This window comes from Diceros bicornis, chromosome 6 (genome assembly GCF_020826845.1).
Source record: "Diceros bicornis minor isolate mBicDic1 chromosome 6, mDicBic1.mat.cur, whole genome shotgun sequence".
NCBI classification, from domain to species: domain Eukaryota; kingdom Metazoa; phylum Chordata; class Mammalia; order Perissodactyla; family Rhinocerotidae; genus Diceros; species Diceros bicornis.
Genome location: NC_080745.1, coordinates 25,335,810 through 25,354,811, shown reverse-complemented (window position 1 = coordinate 25,354,811; position 19,002 = coordinate 25,335,810). Strand labels below are relative to the sequence as shown.

Below are 19,002 nucleotides of genomic sequence, written 5' to 3'. Positions count from 1 at the left end.
TAACAGGTTCAAGAGTCCCTCTTCATTTAGTGGTTCTGATATCGAACCAAGTGGGCTTGCTTCCTGGTGAGTTAAATAAGACTCTACACCAGTGGAAATTGTCTCACAGAGTAAAGTGTATTTGCAGCAAATAGGAGGCCATGAGGAATCATTTCCAAAGTCACGGAGTCCGAACAAAGGAAAACAGGAACTTTTATTTGGTTGGGGAATGAATATTCAAAAGGGAGAGGTGGGTATTCGCTTGCACAGGCTCAGTTGGAGAACATGCCTCCACATAATGAGGCCTAAGCTCCTCCTGGAGAGATCTTTGCATTAAAAATAAGGCAAAGGTCATGGGCATAGCTCTTGTGGTGAGGCTTAGTCAGTTTCAGGATGGCTGGTGGTTCCATCTCCCTTGAGTGCCTGCCTTGGTAGTTTCAGTATGGCTGCTGGTTATATCTCCTTAACACACAAAAGGAAAAGAAACAACTTGAAAAAATGGTTAATTGCTTCCAAACCCACCTTTGAGTTTCTCAAGGCACCTAGTCAGTGACAGTTCCTTCACAGAGAAGTCACCAGGGGTCTGTTGGAACCATGACGCCATTCTTCCCTTTTCCATGATCGACCTGAAAAACCAGGCAGGAGAGTTTCTTAATCCGTTTGAAAAGCAGGATATATTTCCATTTTAGTTCCACTCCTCCCCTCCCCCAAACATACCATTAAAAAGTTGCTCTCCAACTGCTCCCAGAATCATGCTCACAAGACCCTCTTGGGTGGAGCCCTTTATTTTCCAGACCATATTACCAAGAAGCTTCTGCAGTGGGAGCCACATTTAGGGGATGCTAGACTTATTTCTGTGCACAGTGCAGGGAGTGGCTATTGCAGGTTGCAAAAATGATACGTTCTTTCAGCTCCAATTTAAATAAACGTTGGCAGGGCCGGCCCTGTGGCTTAGCGGTTAAGTGCGTTCGCTCCGCTACTGGCAGCCCAGGTTCGGATCCCGGGAGCGCACCGACGCACTGCTTCTCTGGCCATGCTGAGGCCGCATCCCACATACAGCAACTAGAAGGATGTGCAACTATGGCATACATCTACTGGGGTTTTGGGGAAAAAAAAAGAGGGAGGATTGGCAATAGATGTTAGCTCAGAGCCGGTTTTCCTCAGTAAAAAGAGGAGGATTAGCATGGATGTTAGCTCAGGGCTGATCTTCCTCACAAAAAAAAAAAAAAAACTTTAAATAAACGTTGGCACATTGTTTTGAGTTGGTCTCAGCCTATAGCTAGTGATGCTGGTGGCTAGGAATGCCTGAGGTACTGGTCTGCGCCTGGTGTGGCGAGCCCCGACAGAGATTTCCCCGATGGATCAGAGCCAGTGTTGTGGCTGGACCGGCCCTTGTGGTTCTTATTATGATTTCAAGATGCTCCTCAGCAACAACCATTAGGAAACTTTGAAAAAAGAAGGTTTACTACTCACAAGTGCTGGAGGACACACCGCAAGCCTGGGGCCATGTAGCAATGTCATGGGGAGAGAGAGAGAGCGCGCACCTGGGGTTCTGCTTTTACTGGGGTGGAGGGTGGGGAGCCTAGGGTTTTGTGGGTTCACTCTTTGTTGCTGTGTTTAAAACATAAGAGTGAGAATTAAAGCACCGGAAGGGAAAAGCAAGCCGTCAGTCAAATGGTCAGCTATCCAGGTCACCAGAGCTTTCCCAATAAAAGGGCACTCCCCGGGTGGGGCGGCCTGGCTCTTTATCCAGTGGTGTAGCTGGCAATGTGTTTATTTGAGATGAATGTCTTTGAAGTGGACACCTTGGCAATCAAAAGCTTAATGTCAGGAGCTTACATTATAATCAGAAAAGCTGATTGTCCGGTGCTTACGCTACACAGTCTGCCCACTCTTACATACGTGACGTCCTGCCACTTCTCCTTGGCAATGTCAACAAAGTTATTTTGTATCAGGTACTTCCATGGAAAAAATTTCCCATTACTGCCCATTTGCCATTGGTTGCTCTCTGGCAGAGAAAAAAATGGTTCAAGATACAAGAGTCCATTTCTTTTCCCAGTGGAGACATTCTAGGGATTGCAGAGAATGGCAAATCTGTTAGTTCTGTATTTAAGCTAGATCAACCCCAACAAGGGACTGACCTGAGACAAGTTAGAGACAGCTGGGACCACATGGCCTGCTCTGTTTTTATCTCTTATTTAGTGGGATAGAATTGGATTGGTGGCAGCAGTGAGAAGACTCCCAATTATAAAGTCTGGTTGAGTTTCCCAAGCTGATTACAATAGGCATGGTTCTTTCTCGTCAGCTAATAGAAGCAATCAAGTCTTTAGTTTTAAAAAACTCTGCGGGAGAGTTGTTCTCCAGTCTTTTCCCAGATTAGTACAAGCTGAGGATGAATCTCCCAGTATCTGCCCACACACAGCACCCCACACAAGATCCACGCAGATTGGCAACTCTTGTGGCTACAAGAACGAGAGAGAGAAGCCAGGCTGTGCCAGTCTTACTCTGTGTCTTCTGTCCTGTTGGTGGGTGAGGTCAGAGTCCTCGGCATTTATAGGCAGCTTTTGTGTGGCAAAACTAACTCCATACTCACACTTGCCCTGAACAAGATCCTTTAATCTGCTGTGATATTGAGCCTGAGTCAGCTCTGTAGCTCGGTGACAGAAGAGCCACATTAAGCTCTATTTCCATCGGTTTAGTTCTCATGAGAGGGTCCCAAACAATGATAAAAAAGCTCTACAGCCTTCTGTGTGAGTGCCGGGGTGAGGAGGAAGGGGGGCTACCCTGGTCCCGTCTTACTGTGTGCTGATTTGTATTCCTTTTGAGTTTTTAGCAGTGTTTCTTTGGGAGTGCTTCAGGTTTTAATCTAGAATATTGGATTCTTCCAAATGATTTTAGTATCAACAAAAGCTGAAGCCTGCTCCTCCTCTCTGTATTACTGCTTTCCAAATGCTGTGTGTTCCCCTAATATGTTCCCCTAAATATGCAAAATAAACATATTTCCAGTATTTTTCCTCTTTTTCCCAAACATAAGCACGCAAACACACAGCCCTTAGCCACCGCCCCCCCTCCATGGGCGTAAGGATTTACATCCATGGAGAGGGGCCAGGGAAAAGGACGCAGCTCCAAGGCAGTCTTGTTGTTCTGACTCAACTTGCTCTATAATCTTTTAAAATCCACCCCCCCAAGTGATTAACCCTCCATAGGCTGAATGACTGTCTCCAATGAACTGTTGCTCCTTTGAAGATGTATAGTTTATGCCGAGTGTGTAATGAAACTGCTCGGCTGTGGGTCTGCTCTGCTTTTCTATGTCACGCTTCATAAATATCCCTTGTTAAAACACACCCAGGAAATAGAGAGGGACTGCTGGCTTAGCTTCTTTTCCTTCTAGAAGCCCAGAATTTACAAGTGTTCCTTAAATGATAGCTAAACAGCCTCCCTCTTCTTTTCATGCTGGGCAGGGTCTGAGTGATGTGGAGAGAGAGAGGTCAGTGCAGGGGGTCTGCAGACCCTGTGAAATGTAAACATCAGTGAAAAAGAAGGGCTTCAATGGGACAGAACCTTCCAATACCTCTGGGCCCTTTATGGCTGCAGATTCTAATGAGAAAGGTAATCCACATGAGCCAGTGTGTTTTTTGCCTCCACAGGGACATGGATGGACGTGTCGACATTGACCTTCCTGAGGTGAGCCTTCTCGTGTTACTATGGAGGGTGGGATTCAGTGACTGTCCTGGAACCTGTCCTTCTAACCATAGCGTCATTTAAAACTCTGAAGTTCAGGGAATGGTTACCTGCGATCAGGTAAGCGCCTTGATTCTAATCTCCTGGAGAACAAGACTTGTGCCTTCTAGTCCCTGATGTCCCAGCGGGCTGCAGCACGGGAACCAGGTGGGTGCTCAGTAGAAAGCTCTGTTTGGAGTGATCTTTCTCTCTGCTACCGACTCACTCTGTTCCCTGAGAGGCAGCTGCTGCTTAGGAAAGGGATGGAATGTCCTTAAAATGTATTCAGTTTAAGAAAAATATTCAATAAAAAGAAAACGAGAGAGGCCGGTAGATCTTTCACTGCGGGTTGGAGGGGAACACATTACTTCTTCCCTACGTTGTGTGTTGTAGGGAGGAGCTGGCTGGTTTTATACTTGTCCAAGGGCTGTGAGACTTTCAAGAGGTGCTGAGGTGTAGCCAGCACAGTCTGACACTTCCAAAGTCAGCAGTGATCTGCTTTGGGGGGGAACTTGCTGCTCCTTGCTGCCCTCTCTGGGTTGTGGCTTATTAATGAGGTCAAAAGCAAAACAAGACAGAACACCCAAAACTGAGCTCTTTCCATCCACCAGGCCCGGTGCTCCATGCTAGAAACAGACTCCTGCCCTCAAAGATTTTACCACCTATCACGATAGATGATTAAGCAAGTAACTACAGTCACGGGTGGTGAGTGGTGAGACAGAGGAAGTGCAGGGAGTGGCGCCCCCCTGGCCGGGACCCTACCTCAGGCGGGAGTCTGGCCTCCTTTAGCGTGCTTGGTCCCTTTAGTGGGCCAGGAGGCTCAATGAGTCCCACTAAGAAGTCCTTCCAGACTCTTCTTCTAAAAAGCCTTCACAAGGAGTCGAGACAGCCGTTCGTAATGCTCCAGGCCAGTTCTGAGCTCCAGCAAACAGCTCATAAGGTCCCGGCTTCTCCCACGGGGCAGCACCACCTCCAGCCCAGGCCTCTACTTCTTTGCTATTCCTTTGGGAAAGCAAATGTCAAGTTTCTTCTTTGTGGCTCAAATGTAAGTTCCTCTGGTTAATTTTCAGCCTCCAAAGCCGACTCCACCTGGCCAAGAGACAGAGGAGGAACAGCAGTTCCAGGCCCTGTTTGAGCAAGTGGCTGGTGAGGTATGGCTGCCCTTGATCCCCCGCCGTGCTGAGGGGCATGCTTCCCGCCCAGGGGCGCAGGAAGGTGATCATCAGCGACACTTACCAGAGGGATGGCGCCGAGGAGGCAGGGTGGAGCTAGTCGCAGTGATATCAGCCCCGGTCGTCTGAGAGGCCCTAGAGACTACCTCCTCCACAGCACCTCTCACACCATCTGCCACAGGTGACGGGACAATAGCACCCAAAGGAGCTCAGACCAGCCCAGAAGCTTTTCGTGGGAGGCTAGAGAAGGCCTTAAAGAGGTGGCTTCTTTGAACTCTGCCCAGAAATCGCTGCCTTTAGAATGCTCTCTTTGCATTGCAAACATGTACCAGCACTTTGTCCATTAACACCAGAGGCGTGACCAGGTTTGGCAGCTGCAGGCCGGGGCCAGCCACTGGGGAGGGAGAGTGTCCCCGACTTCCTGCCCTTTGCCCCTCTCTGCCCCATTCCTGCCCTCTCAGTTGCTCAGCTTGTTTCTTGGGGGCTCTGGCCACTCCTGGGGGACCTGGGTCTTCCCTGCCCCTGCCCCAGCCTCTGGCCTCCTAGAAACTGCCCTATCCTGTTCCCTTGAAGGCTCTCAGTTGGTAGCCATAAATAACATTAGCCTGATAAACCAATTCATGGCAAGGTGCTAATGACTCTATTAGCCGCCTTCCCTTGCCTGCTCCTGAATTATAAAAAATGGGTGACACCAAACCTGGGAGAGGAAGCCCTAATGGTGGGATTTAGGCACTGTCAGGGAGGTCAGGGGGACTTGGGGATGATATTCTGGGGTGGAGAAAAGTGGGGACCCATGTGACTTTGTTTAAACCACAGCAGGCAGAGCAGCCATCAGGTCTCCTTCCCAGGGCCAACCATAGCCCGGGGCAGGGTGGAGCACCTGTGAGGCGTGGAAGGGAGCTATAAATTTCCAGCTTCAGGCGCCATCGATTGGAGGAGTGGCCTGGGTGAGCCTCTCCTCCTAGTTGAGGAGGTATGTGAGGAGGGACAGAAGTTGCCAGAAATGGAGATCCAGACTTGGAAGGGAAGCAGCGAATGTTGCAGGAGATTCATTCCACCTTTATTCACAACCAAAAGCACCTCCAGAGTTTAGTTGTTCGGTCCTAGTCCTGCTCTTCTTCCAGCCAGCCTATGACTTGGACTCCATCCTTCTTGCCTCTTCCGCTCAGTGGGGGCTTGAGCTGGATCAGCAACTCTTTGCCGGGGCTGAACATCCCAAACCCCCATTCCCCAGGCCTCAGAAGCTCCAGGGGCGAAGCCTGCGCAGGCACATGTGAAAATAACTCCGCAGGTGATGGTGTTGCACACTCCTAGTTCAAAACCCTGGGCAAAATGAGCCCTAAGTCAGTGCTACTCAAACTGTCCTGTACATAAATATCACCTAGGCATCCTGGAAAGTGCAGATTCCTCGTTAGGAGGTCTGGGGCAGGGCCTGAAACTCTCCATTTCTAACAAGCTTCTAAGTGCTGTAAATGCTGAGATTCAGTAGGATTTAGTGGACAGCCTTAGATCAATGGTTCTGAGATTCACCCCTAGAGGTTTTGAAAATAATCAATGAGCCACACTCCCCGGTATTCGGATTGAAATGGTCCCTGGGGTAAGCCTCGGTGTAGGCATTTTTTAAAGCTCTCCAGGTGATGCTGCTTTGCAGAGGCGTGGAGACTCAGACCCAAAAGTCCTCTAACATACACACCGTCTGGGGAGCTTCAGCTCAGGGGTCGGGAAGCGTGCTTTGCCCAGTTTTCTCGTCCTTTCTGGGACGGGAAATAAGCGGGCTGCAGCCACTGAGGAGATGGGCACATGGATCTGCAGCAGGTCCTGAGGGCCTGGTCTATCATTTGAGCCAAATCAAGCTCAGAACTGAGAGAAACTCTAACAAAGAAGGTGCTAAAGGCCATAAAAAGCAACTGTCTCCACTTTCACAGGACATGGAGGTGACAGCAGAGAAACTTGAATATGTTTTAAATGCTGTGCTGCAAAAGAGTAAGTGCTCAGACCCACCATCCAGCGGGGACCCCAGGGCTCCTATGGAGGGGACTTGTGACATGTGATGGCATGCTGCCTGGGTCCCCTCCAGCTCCCTCAGGCTCCCTGCTCCTCAGAGCCACAGACCTGCTTTCCAGGGCTGACTTTTGGTACACTTTAAAAACAGCTTTCATTGCTTATTTCTTGATTACAAAAATGAGGGGGGTTTACGATAGAAAATTCCAAAAAATGCAGAAAAGCCTAATGACAAAGATGAAAATCATCAATAATCTTACCACCCATAAATAACCGCTGTTATCCTACGTGTGTGTGTCTTCGTGTTTGTATATGTGTATGTGTAGTCTGTGTGTGTCTCTATGTGTCTATGCGTGTGTGTATGTACGCACACATAAGTGGTTTTAAATTATAGATACAATTTTATTTTTTAATATAACAGCTTTGAGATACAGTTCGCCTACTATACAATTCACCCATTTAAAGTATACAATTCAGTGGTTTTTAGTATGTTCACAGAGTTGTACAACCATCACCACAACCAATTTTAGAACATTCCATCACTCCACAAAGAACCCCTATACCCAGTAGCAGTCACTGCCCACTTCCCCCAGCCCCTGGCTATCACTCTACTTCTTGTTTCAATAGATTTGCCTATTTTGGACTTTTCATATAAAAGGAGTCATATAATATGTGGTCCTTTGTGACTGGCTTCTTTCACTTAGCATAATGTTTTCCATGTCCATCCGTGTTGTAGCATGTGCTGGGACTTCTGCATTCCTTTTTACAGCCGGATAACATTCCATTGTATGACTACACCAGGTTTTGTTTATCCATTTATCCACTGATGGACATTTGGGTTGCTGCCACTTTTTAGCTATTACGAATATGCTGCTATGAACATTCATGTACAAGTTTTTTGTGTGGACATGTGTTTTCATTTCTCATGGGTATATAGCTAAGAGAATTGCTGGGTTACATGGTAACTCTATATTTAATGTTATAAGGAATTGCCCAACTATTTTCCAAAGTGATTCTTTTACATCTCCACTAGTCATGTATGAGTGTTCAAATTTCTCCAATAATTTTAAATCATGCCTTTTAAACTCAGTTTTTATAAGCATTTCCCCAGGTCATTAAATATGCTTCAAAAACATGATTCTGAGGTATTGTGTAATATTCCATCATATAGACATCACCTAACTTATTGCCCATACCTTTCCATCGGTCATTTATATCATTTCTAAATTTTTGCCATTATAAATAACCCAGTGATAAAAATCTTAATTTGTAATTCTTTGCTTGGGATTCTTAAAACTAGAATAAATGGGTGGAAGGATATTCCCATTTTTAAGGCTTTTTTCATATTTTGCAAATTTTCTTCCCAAAAGGTCATGTCAGTTTCTACTCTCACCAGCATCCTAGGAGTGACCACGTCTTCACCCTCACCAGCCCCAGATCTAACCACATTGTTAGACTTTCAGCAGACAAGAATAGGTTTATCTTCTCAGGGGTTGACTGAATTCTGCTCTCCTGTGTGCTTTCAGAAAAGGACATCAAATTCAAGAAACTCAGCCTGATTTCCTGTAAAAACATCATTTCTCTAATGGATGTATCCTTCCAAATACAGAGGCAGAAACAGATGTTCAGTGTTTTTCTATAGTGCAGACCTTCCTAGAATGTGGCATCCTTAACCAATAGGATAGTCTTCTTCACAGAGGATAACCAAAGCCTGGGAGACTCCTGGTGCTAGAGGTGGAAAGGAATCAAGGCACAGACTGTCCAGTGGGGGCAATGTTATTGAAGGGATGTGGGGATCTTGTTGTCACTTTGGGGTCCTGTCCAAGGGAATGAAGAGCTTTTTTGAGTGTGCTGTTTCAAAACTTCTGGTGGGGGCCAGCCCCGGTGGCCTAGTGGTTAATTTCAGTGTGCTCTGCTTCAGCGGCCCAGGTTCAGTTCCTGGGTGCCAAGCTACACTACTCATCTGTCAGTGGCCATGCTGTGGTGGTGGCTCACATGCAAAAAGAGGAAGATTGGCAACAGATGTTAGCTCAGGGCGAATCTTCCTCAGCAAAAAAAAAAAACAACAAAACTTCTGGTGCCATCTCCATCTGACCTCTTCCATGTTCCCTCTTCAGAAATTCATGGTTTCATAATTAAAGCACTTCCCTCAGAGCCCTGAATCTGTGTTACCCATGTCACCAATGCTAGCCCATTACCACCCCCCACCAAAGTCCCAGGCCTGAAGTCCCTCGAGGAGCCTTGGGTTGAAAAGCCGCTCACATCTTCCTTCCTTAACACGCTCGGCACAGACCAGTGGCAACGGGAAGCTGGAGTTCAGTGAATTCAAAGTGTTCTGGGACAAACTGAAGAAGTGGACAGTATGTAACCTGGCCAGTGCATGGCCTCTGGGGGATTCTAGAAGCTTAGAGCAGAAGGGGATTTTAAAAGGCCAAGGTGCTGCAGGCTAGAGGATTTTATTCGAAAAGGGCGGAAAGGAAGAAATCATGATAGAAGCCCAATACTTTATTCTGAGACTTAGGGAAATACCGCAGTGCTTCTGCCCAAATGAAAAGGAAAACAAAAGGGACCAACTCCTTCTGGAGGGCCTGACCCAGCCATTGGCTCTTGGGGCCCTTGTGAGGAATCTCTCCTACGCTGGCCATCCCCCAGTTACTTCTATCGATGGTGCCCTCTGGTGCTTTCTCGTTCTCAATGCCTCTGCTCTCCTCCCCTTAGAACCTTTTCCTTCAGTTTGACGCTGACAAATCTGGCACCATGTCCTCCTACGAGCTGCGGACTGCCCTGAGAGCCGCAGGTAAAGAGAAGCCTGGGTGTCAGGTGCAGGCTGACTGCTGCCAGGTACCATCTGTGGGTGGGCACAGCCCTAGGAGGTGGCTGGTCTCTGACCTGAGTTGATGTTTCTTAAGGTCATGGCACTTTTAGTGACAGAGCCAGGCCTCAGAATCAGGACTTGCTCGCTCACTTGAGGGCCCATGTTTTAAACCCTGTGCAATACTGGCAGGAATCTTTAAAATGCACCCACTGAGGATGAACTTTGCCTGACCCCCAAAGGCCTCTCAGCCTCTGATCAAGTTTTCTGGCCAAACAGAGTCCATGTGACCTTTTGGTGCAAGCCACAGTACTTCCAAACCTCTAATTCCTGCTTTCAGCTGGTGACTATCACGGACAAGGCAGGGCATAGGGCATGCTCAATCCCATGGTTTCGGGTCAGGGAGGAGCTCACAGAGCTCATGTATCCTCTGCCACCTATGTCCCTGCAGGCTGAATCCAAACTGGATGATTTGGTCATAGTTTATAACTGACTCCCTGCACAAAGGATGGGTTCTAGGTGGCGTTCCTAACCCTCCGGCCATCACTGCTGTGGCAGCCTGAGTCTCTGGGGCACAGCTGTCCTTTGCATACAGCTTTGATGTCAACATTCACTGCAGCCCACAGCGCCCCGCCAAGCTGCGCAGCATTTCCAGAAAGCATGCTTCATAGATATGCCCTCTGGGCCCTGCCAAAGCTTGTAATCTGGTTCCCTGCTGGGTAAACCAAATATCTGGAAACACTGACAGCTTCATGGTCTGATACAGGAACAGAATGTACAAAATCAGGACCAGCCTGGAACCTATGTGAGGGTGAAGAAAACAAGATTAGTCATACGTGTGGAGAGTACCACAGAGAAGGTCCTGATTTTCTTAGGGGCTGGTGACTCTGTTTCTAGGGCAGGAGGACAGAGCAGGGGACTAAGGGAGCCCTTCAGAGAGGAGAGGTGTGACCAAGTCATTCCTATCCTGACTTGAGGAGGGGGAGGGATTGCTCCCCCTGCTCCTCCAGCCCCATCCAGAGCAGATGTCAGGATTCTGGGCATCACCAGCAGCCAGCACCACTGTGCTGGCTCCAGAAACTGTGCTCTGCATCTGACTGGCCTCCTCCTCTGTCTGGAATTTGGACTGAGGAGGCAGGAAGACCCCATGTGGACTTCTAAGCAATATTTTGAACATTTCCTGGGAAGTGAGCATGTAGGCTGAAATGAAAGAGGGATAAAGTCATCCTAATGATGCTGGTTAGAAATCAAAGCATTAATTATTGGCTCTAAAAGGAACTTTCCCTTGTCTAAACCCCTCATTCAGCCACTGAGGAAACCAAGCCCAGAAAAGTGAAGCATACTGCCCCTGGCCCGAAAAGCACCCAGGCTCAAATCCAGTCCCCGGCTCCCGCCTGGCGTTCTCACTCCATCATGGATGTGCTTGAATTAGCCTCTGCACCGCCTCATTCAGTGTGGGCAGCAGCAGCCCTTCTGACACACATGATTTCTAGAGCCTTCAACACCTTTGGGTTAAAATGCCCTTGAGAAACATCCACCTGTTGCAGGTGTCATGGCTGGAATCCTCCTAGTCCCAGCAGAAGCTGGAAGTGAGTTCAGACCGAGAGGGGAGGCTGGTGCGGGAGTGGGACTCAGCCACCGTCCGGCATTAGGTTCCCCCACGCGAGGCTTCCTGAAAAGTGAGCAAGACACGGTGGGTGATGTGGGCATCGAAACCAAGACCCCAAACTCATTAAACTCAGAAGGTACACCTATGAGTTCACCAGCATCGCCTCAACATAGACACACACTGTCACCCCACATTCACACTGAGGACAGCAGCCCCCGCTGGGTCTGGGAAGCTGCGCTTTACAAGAGGAACTCTGGCTCCCTTTCCTTAGTTCGCCCCTCTGCTGGCAGAGTGCTCCCCGATGCACCCCGTGGGGCTCGGCCAGGCTGTGGCAGGACGGTGTCTCCTCACTCTTCTCACAGGCTTCCAGCTGAGCAGTCACCTCCTGCAGCTGATCGTCCTCAGGTACGCGGACGAGGAGCTCCAACTGGGCTTTGATGACTTCCTCAACTGCGTGGTCCGGCTGGAGAACGCGAGCCGTAAGTGTCCTTGCATTGGGGAGAGTCCACCTCCCCTCAGTCACCTTCCAGGCACATGTGAGAAACAACCTGCCAAAAATTACATCAAGGACCGGCCACAGAGAGCCATCGTCAGATGGTGGTTAGCTGAGGGGAGAGAATGTGTGTCTTCTCTGCAGTGCATTCATTATAATAGTCATATAATAGTCAATATATGAATCCACAGTGTCTTTGCGGGAGGATGATGGGGTGGGGGTGGGGTTCCTGCCTCATATCTGAGGAAAGGTCGATTTCAGATCAAATCCCATCATAGCACATAGGATCAGAAGAGTCTCCCTCACCCCACCCAACCCCCATCCCTCTGTCCCCTTCCCTCTCTCTACCCCCTGCCTTTGTGTTTTGAAGGACTTGGCACTGACCCAGCTATTTCAAACAAGATTTGTTAGCCCAAGAAGAGAAAGATATTATGTAGGTGGTCTTTAGAGTGTGCAGGTTATTGTCATATCGACCCCGCCCCTCACAAGGTGGTCACAAAGTTGAAGCTGAAAGAAGCGCATCCAGGGGCCTGTAACTCAGCACCAGGGCAGCTGCCATGGGGGTGCCATCTGTGCAGGCGCATGAGGCCCACACTGCCAACGACGCCCATGTTTGATTTAACATTCCAGGGTCACCACTTTGAATTTTAATAATTTCTGAACAAGGGGCCCCATCTTTCTATTTTGCACTGGGCCCCACAAATTATGGAGCCAGTCTTGCTTGGCATTTTCTAAAGTATGTTTGATAGGTGACTTCAAAGCACTTGCTAAACCAAGACAGCGTCTGTGCTCCTCAGTTCCATGGTGCTAGAGCTCCTTCTGCTTCTTTTGCGAGGCTTAGAATACATGTCTGTAGTTAGTTGTTTGAAGCCTGTCTCCACTAGACTGTAAGTGCCAGGAGAGCTGTACTTAGGGGACAAGCAGGGCGTACATGGTGACTGATAATGTTGATTTCAGAGAGGTAAGCAGGTCCTGAAGGCCTTGTACGTCAAGCCAGGAGACTGGACTTTCTCTAGGGGGGTTACCAGGAGCTAGTGAGAGGAGCACTTTAGAAAGATCCTCCTGAGAGGTGGTCACTTATTTCTTACAGGGTGGTCAGACTGACCTAGAAATAATGAGATATGATAGCTTCTCTTCTCTCATTGCCCTTTTCCTTTCTAACCCCCCTCAGGCCCAATCCTTTCCATCAGGGGGTTCTCAGCTTGTTCTTATAATTGAGGAGTGGCAGGGAAAAGGCACTTTTGTCTTAACATCATCTACTCTGGGGAAACATTTAAAAATACCAAGGCTGGGGCTTTACCCCAGGATTATTTTAACATTTTTTTGTAGAAATTTTTAATCATGTACTTAAGTATAAAGAATAATAATCAGTCCCCTTGTGTCCTCCACCAGTGCTTCTCAAACGTTGCCACACATTGCAATCCCTGGGAGAGCTTAAAAAAATTTTGATGACCAGGCTGCACAGTAGACCAATTAAATTAGAATCTAGGGGGTGGCACACACCATCAGTATTTATGAACATTCCCCAAGTGGTTCCAGGGCCTCATACCCAGCCTCAACAATTATCATCTTGCTGATCGTTTTCATTTGTTCCCCTAACACATTTTTTTCTGAGTTACTTAATAATGGATCTCAGAAATTCAGTCCTTTTATCTGTAAATATCTCAAAGAGATAGACTTGTTTTTAGCATAATTGTCATGCCATTTGCACACTAACAAAATTCTCAGTAAGTCCTCACGTCGTCTGAGAGCCAGTCCATGCTGAAACTGCCCAGACCATCTTGCACATTTGCCTGCTTGTGTCAGGATGCATCCACTGTGTTTGGCTGTTGGGTTCTGTCTGTTTTGTTCTGTGATGATCCCTTCCCCCTTTTCATTATATTTTTAAAGCTCCCTGGATGAGTCTCAGGTGAAGGAGGGTTGATCAGCTCCATCTCTTCGACTAAGATGGGGAGACTGAGGCCCAGAGAGGAAAGTAACTGTCTCAGGTTATTCGGTGCAGTAGACGTGGCATCCAGCTCAGACTGGCTCTCTCTCCTACCCTGGCTCTTCCCACATGTGGGAGCCCCTACAGTGCTTACCTTCTTATAAGGGACTCAGAGATTGAACAGCTTTCAAGACTCATGCAAAACTTTATATACATGTGCTTTTTTTCTGGGGAGAAGGTCCATGGATTGCAAGGGCTCTGGAGACCCCAAAAGTTAAGTTAGGGGAGATGTTTTGGATCCAGGAGCTGGCTGGCCAACTGGCATATTGTAGATGACAGCACATGCCATCCAATGCTAAGGCCACTGGGTTCTGCCATCACAGGGATTCAAGAGGCTTCCACCAGGTAAGAGAAATCCCCATTCAGTGGCCCTGAGTCTGGCCTGCCACTCTAGAAGATCCTTGCTACCACCAGATGGAGCAGCTCCTCTGCAGAAGGCCCCACAGTGGTGGGGAGATAATTAAGCCTGGTGAAGGACTGTCCCCACAGTGATGCTTTCCTCGTGTCTCTCCTATTAGGGGTGTTCCAGGCCCTCAGCACCAAGAACAAGGAGTTCATTCATCTCAACATAAACGAGGTAGGACCAAGCCACACTTTCCGCTCAGGGACCCTGCCAGAGCTAGGCAGAGCCCACGCTCCATAAACGTTTGCTGAATGCATGATTGTGTGTGAAGGTTAACATTTAGCCGTGGGGGTAATGACAACAATAAAATTGCTAGTGTTTTTGAGGTACTATTCATTTAGCAGTCAATGTAATCATTACTACAGTCCTCTGAGCTAAGGATTAATAGTATCCCCGTTTTGCAGAGGTGGAAACTGAGGCACAGAGAGATTAATCACCTGGAACAGAGTGAGCAAGCAAACCCTGCCTTCTTGTTCTTCTCTTCCTTATGCCCCATGGGCCCCTCGGCCTGCCTGCCTTCTAGCTTCCAATTTGTTAACTCCCCTTGTTCATGTTGTCCTGTGGGTCTCATAGTTCTTGAAGGGTGTGTGTATGCACACACGCACACACCTCACAAACCCTGAGAAGTACACAACTTTTACCAGTTACAGGGGCTTATCACAGCAAAAAATGATGGAGGCGAGAGCGTGGACCAGAGTTTCAGAGGCTTGGAAGAGGCAGCCCAGGTGTGGATAGCCCTCTCCCCACTTCCCAGAGTGTGGTCTGGGAGCGGCACGGGCACCACGTACGGGAGCTTGTTAGAAATGCAGAGTGCCACGTAGTGATGGTCGGCAACAATACTGTGTCATAAACTTCAAAGTTGCTAAGAGACTAGATCTTAATTCTCACCACAAAAAAAAAATTATAATTATGTGACATGAGGAAGGTGTCAGCTAAGGCCACAGTGGTAATCCTATTGCAAAATACGTAGCAAATCAACGCTTAACTTACATCTTACACTTAAACTTACACGATGTTATATGTCAATTATATCTCGATAAAATAAATAAATAAAGTAAAACAAAAAACAAACGCAGAGTCAGGCCCCACCCCAGACCTGCTGAATCAGATCTCGTTTTAACGGGATCCCCAGTGATTCCTAAACGCATTAAAGTTTGAGAATGCTGCTTAGACATTCTCCTGCCCGAAGGCAGAGGGGAAACTCTGGGATGCTTTCCTTCAACGGTTTTTGTTTCCCATTTTTTCCTTTCTTTCCCTATGTCTTTCTGTTTAGCTGTGCTTTCCTTTGGACCTAATAGTCGCAAAGCCGGGCAGCCTGTGTCTCCTTCCCCATCTCTGAGCTCTTTCTCTGCCCACCCATTTCCATACTCACACCACACACATGGGCTCTTTTCCACGGTCAGTAGCGACTTTGGATTTGGGTACTATTTTATTGACTATTCCAAGTTAAAGAGAGATGACAGTGTGTATTAGACAGCAGATGGAACTCTTCCTCTTCCTGTGCTCTGATTTTAATCAATCAACCTGCTCTGTGCCTCAGTTTCCCCATTTGCAGAAAGAGATCTAGGCCTTAATCTTACACCAAAAGTTTGGATTATAATAATATCATATAATTTGGCAATTTATTATGTTGACTTGTCACTGATTTTCTCATGTGCTTACCTCAGATCCCTGGATACATTATAATTTCACTGAGAACAGAAACTGGACATTTTTCTTTTCTAGTATTTTCTTTCATCTTTAGCGTGTACAACACATTCAATAAATATAATTCCTCTGATTGATAACTGTATAAAACACCCCAGGATTCCAAAGAAAGATGTGCATACTCAAACTAGTCCCTTATGAAAATAAGAGGGACTCCTAGACCCCCTCATTTACTTCAAGGTTTTGCCACTAATAAGCACTAAGAAAGTGTGACAGTCGCCACTTGTCCATAGTACAGGGGGAGAGTGGGCAAGTTTGGTATTCAATAGCCTCTTAGCCAGTCAAAGTCCCCAAAATACCAGAAACATGGAGGAAACATTCCATTGCTTCAGGTTCAAGGTATCACTTCCAAACCAAGTGTCCATGGGTTTAAGGGCTGGAATGAGCTCTTTATCCCATCCCCTCTCACCTCAACCGACCCAAGTCATTTGGTGTGAGCTCTTGCCCCCAACCCATAGTTATCCCTCTCTAAGACAATAGGAAAAATCTCTGAGTCCTTTCCTTCTCCCTCTCCCTCTAAACCTGCCATCCTCAACTCTGGCTGCACATTAGCATCACTTGGGGAGATTTTAAAACTCCAATGGCCTGGCCATACCCCAGACCAACTAAATCTAAATCTTTGGGTGTAGGACCCAAGCATTGGTATTTTAAAAATTCCCCTGCTGGGTCCAGTGTGCAGCCAAGTTCAAGGGCCACTGTTTTGAATGCCCCAGGAAACAGAGCCTGTCTCTCCCTGAATTGGCCTCACCTGCAGTTACTTTGCCAAAAAAGCATGTTTATCTTCCTCCAGCCAGCCACCTCCCATAATCCTGGCCTTGGCACCTACCATGTCCAGGAAGGAGGGCACAGAGGAGAGCAAAAACCATCCCACATAATCATGTTCCGCCAAGTCACCATGTTGTGATAAGAAAGCTGATGGGGAGGAAGAAGCAGGATGAACTCAGGATAGAGGAAGTAAGGAGGAACTTCATGCTACTTCCTCACCAGTTCACTTGTAAAGAGCCCCAGACATAGAGCCTGCTTCCCTTTCCTGCAGTCCCTCCATGATAGAAGATCACCTCTCTCTTCAAACTGAAGAGACCCCTCACCAAAGAGGAAAAGGCCCTTTACACTGCCCTGCCCAGGGTGCCTCAGGGAGACTGTCTGCTTAGACAGGGAGAAAGCACATTTCTCTCTCTCTCATACACGCGCACACACACACACACACACCATCTGCCCTTGACCTGAGCTCACTCAGAAGGTGCTCAGGACCTCTGGAAAACATGAAGTGCTGAGAATTAATTAATTTTTTTTTAATGTTTCATGTCAAGGCAGAAGTCCATGTTTGCAGGCAAAACGATCAGATGGAGGAGCTCCTGTGACATAAGCAAACTGGGGCCGTTCCTGAGGCTGGTAGGGAAGTGGAGAGATAACAAGTCCTCTCTCTCTTTCTTTCTTTTTATTTTCAGTTCATCGTCTTGACAATGAACATTTGAGGCTTCCCTGGCAGGGATGTGGCCTGTCCAACTGAGTCTTGACTTTTTGACCATGAACTTCATAATGTCTCCTGGTGTAGAGCCGTCATGCCCAGGGCTCTCTCCCTTTCTGTTGTCCAACCCTCTCCCCACCATACACGCTCCTGATCTTGGAAGAATGAAATGGACTCAGCTATGCTCTTTGATTTTATGCTACTTCTTTATAAAATCACTGCCCTAACATGGCTAATGCCACCACCTGTGCCTTACATCCAGGATCAGGCATCTCGAGCCATTCCTCCCTCTACTCTTCCTACCTCATCCCATTACTAATTATTCAAAGTTCTAGTGCACAGCCCTGGCTTCACTGTAGCCTTAATCATTGTACTCAAACATATCCTACAGAGCAATGTTTTTATAAATGTGTATGTAGCCTGAGATGAGAAGGGAAAGGTATGAGGTCATAATTAAGCAGTTTCTGCATCATAAATATGTTTCCTTATTGGGGCAAACATCAGGGAATTCTGGATGCTTACTGGTAAGACTGGTACAATGTGAAAATCTCTACCTCCTCCTCCAAGAGCTGGTAACTAAGACAGTCTCTGTCCAGTCCAGATATTCTTTGTGTCCAAAGTTTTTGGGTCAGAAAAGCCAAATACAATATTATTTCTTCTCGGGGAGTCCAGATTCAGGTCAGACTTGATCTCATTCATCTCTACCATGATGAGGAATTACAGAGTGGAGAAGTCTTTCTCTAGCTCCTTTGACACTAGACAGGAAAACTCCACTGAACTGGAATCGTGGAAAATAACATGATAAGATATTGGCTCAATAAATGCTAGATTTCATTTTCTTATTAATATACTTGTGACAGATGAGGTGGAATGGAGGGACATGCAGGGAGGGAAGTGGAGGGAATAGTTGAGATGAAGATAGAATTAGAAATGGAGCTTCATATTCCACTGCTGGGTATTTATCCAAAGAACTTGAAAACACCAGTGCGTAAAGATACATGCACCCCTGAGTTCATTGCAGCGTTATTCACAATAGGCAAGACTTGGAAGCAACATAAGTGCCCATCAAGGGACGAATGGATAAAGAAGATGTGGTGTATATATACACAATGGAATACTACTCAGCCATAAGAAATGATGAAATCCAGACATTTGTGACAACATGGATGGACATTGAGGGTATTATGCAAAGTGAAATAAGTCAGAGGGAGAAGGTCAAATACCATATGATTTCCTTCATTAAGTAGTAGATAATAACAACAATAAACAAACACATAGAGACAGAGATTGGATTGGTGGTTACCAGAGGGGAAGGGGGGAGGGAGGAGGGTGAAAGGGATAATTCAGCACATGTGTGTGGTGATGGGTTGTAATTAGTATTTGGGTGGTGAACATGATGTAATCTATGCAGAAATAGAAGTATAATGATGTACACCTGAAATTTATACAATGTTATAAACCAATGTTACTGCAATAAACAAAAAATTAAAAAAAAAAAAAAAGAAATGGAGCTTCATCAAAACCCTATCCCTTGACTCATGGCTAAAGATGCCAGAGCAACATGGTCTCCTCCCTCACTTCCCAACCCTTCCCAAGCTCACCCAGCTTAAGCTTGGGTGAGCAATGAATGCAGGATAGAAGCATAGTGTGA

General features: G+C 47.1%; 1 protein-coding gene and 1 long non-coding RNA gene across 2 annotated transcripts in view; one reads left to right on the top strand and one right to left on the bottom strand.

Annotated features, from left to right (window-relative positions):
* CAPN9 (calpain 9) overlaps nt 1–18,350 on the top strand; it is a 54,866-nt gene extending 36,516 nt beyond the window's left edge. The window contains exons 12-20 of the mRNA XM_058543058.1: nt 3,627–3,663; nt 4,770–4,850; nt 6,797–6,854; nt 8,399–8,463; nt 9,164–9,232; nt 9,591–9,669; nt 11,656–11,772; nt 14,292–14,350; nt 17,332–18,350. Coding sequence (XP_058399041.1) covers nt 3,627–3,663; nt 4,770–4,850; nt 6,797–6,854; nt 8,399–8,463; nt 9,164–9,232; nt 9,591–9,669; nt 11,656–11,772; nt 14,292–14,350; nt 17,332–17,358 — 592 coding nt within the window. The 3' untranslated portion in view covers nt 17,359–18,350. The remainder of the gene's footprint in view (nt 1–3,626; nt 3,664–4,769; nt 4,851–6,796; nt 6,855–8,398; nt 8,464–9,163; nt 9,233–9,590; nt 9,670–11,655; nt 11,773–14,291; nt 14,351–17,331) is intronic.
* LOC131407043 (uncharacterized) lies at nt 110–4,928 on the bottom strand. Its single transcript, XR_009220439.1, has 3 exons — nt 4,462–4,928; nt 3,771–3,947; nt 110–605 (listed from the first exon to the last, which is right to left on the bottom strand). It is a non-coding gene; the product is annotated as an uncharacterized LOC131407043 (long non-coding RNA).
* Nucleotides 18,351–19,002: the final 652 nt, after the last annotated feature.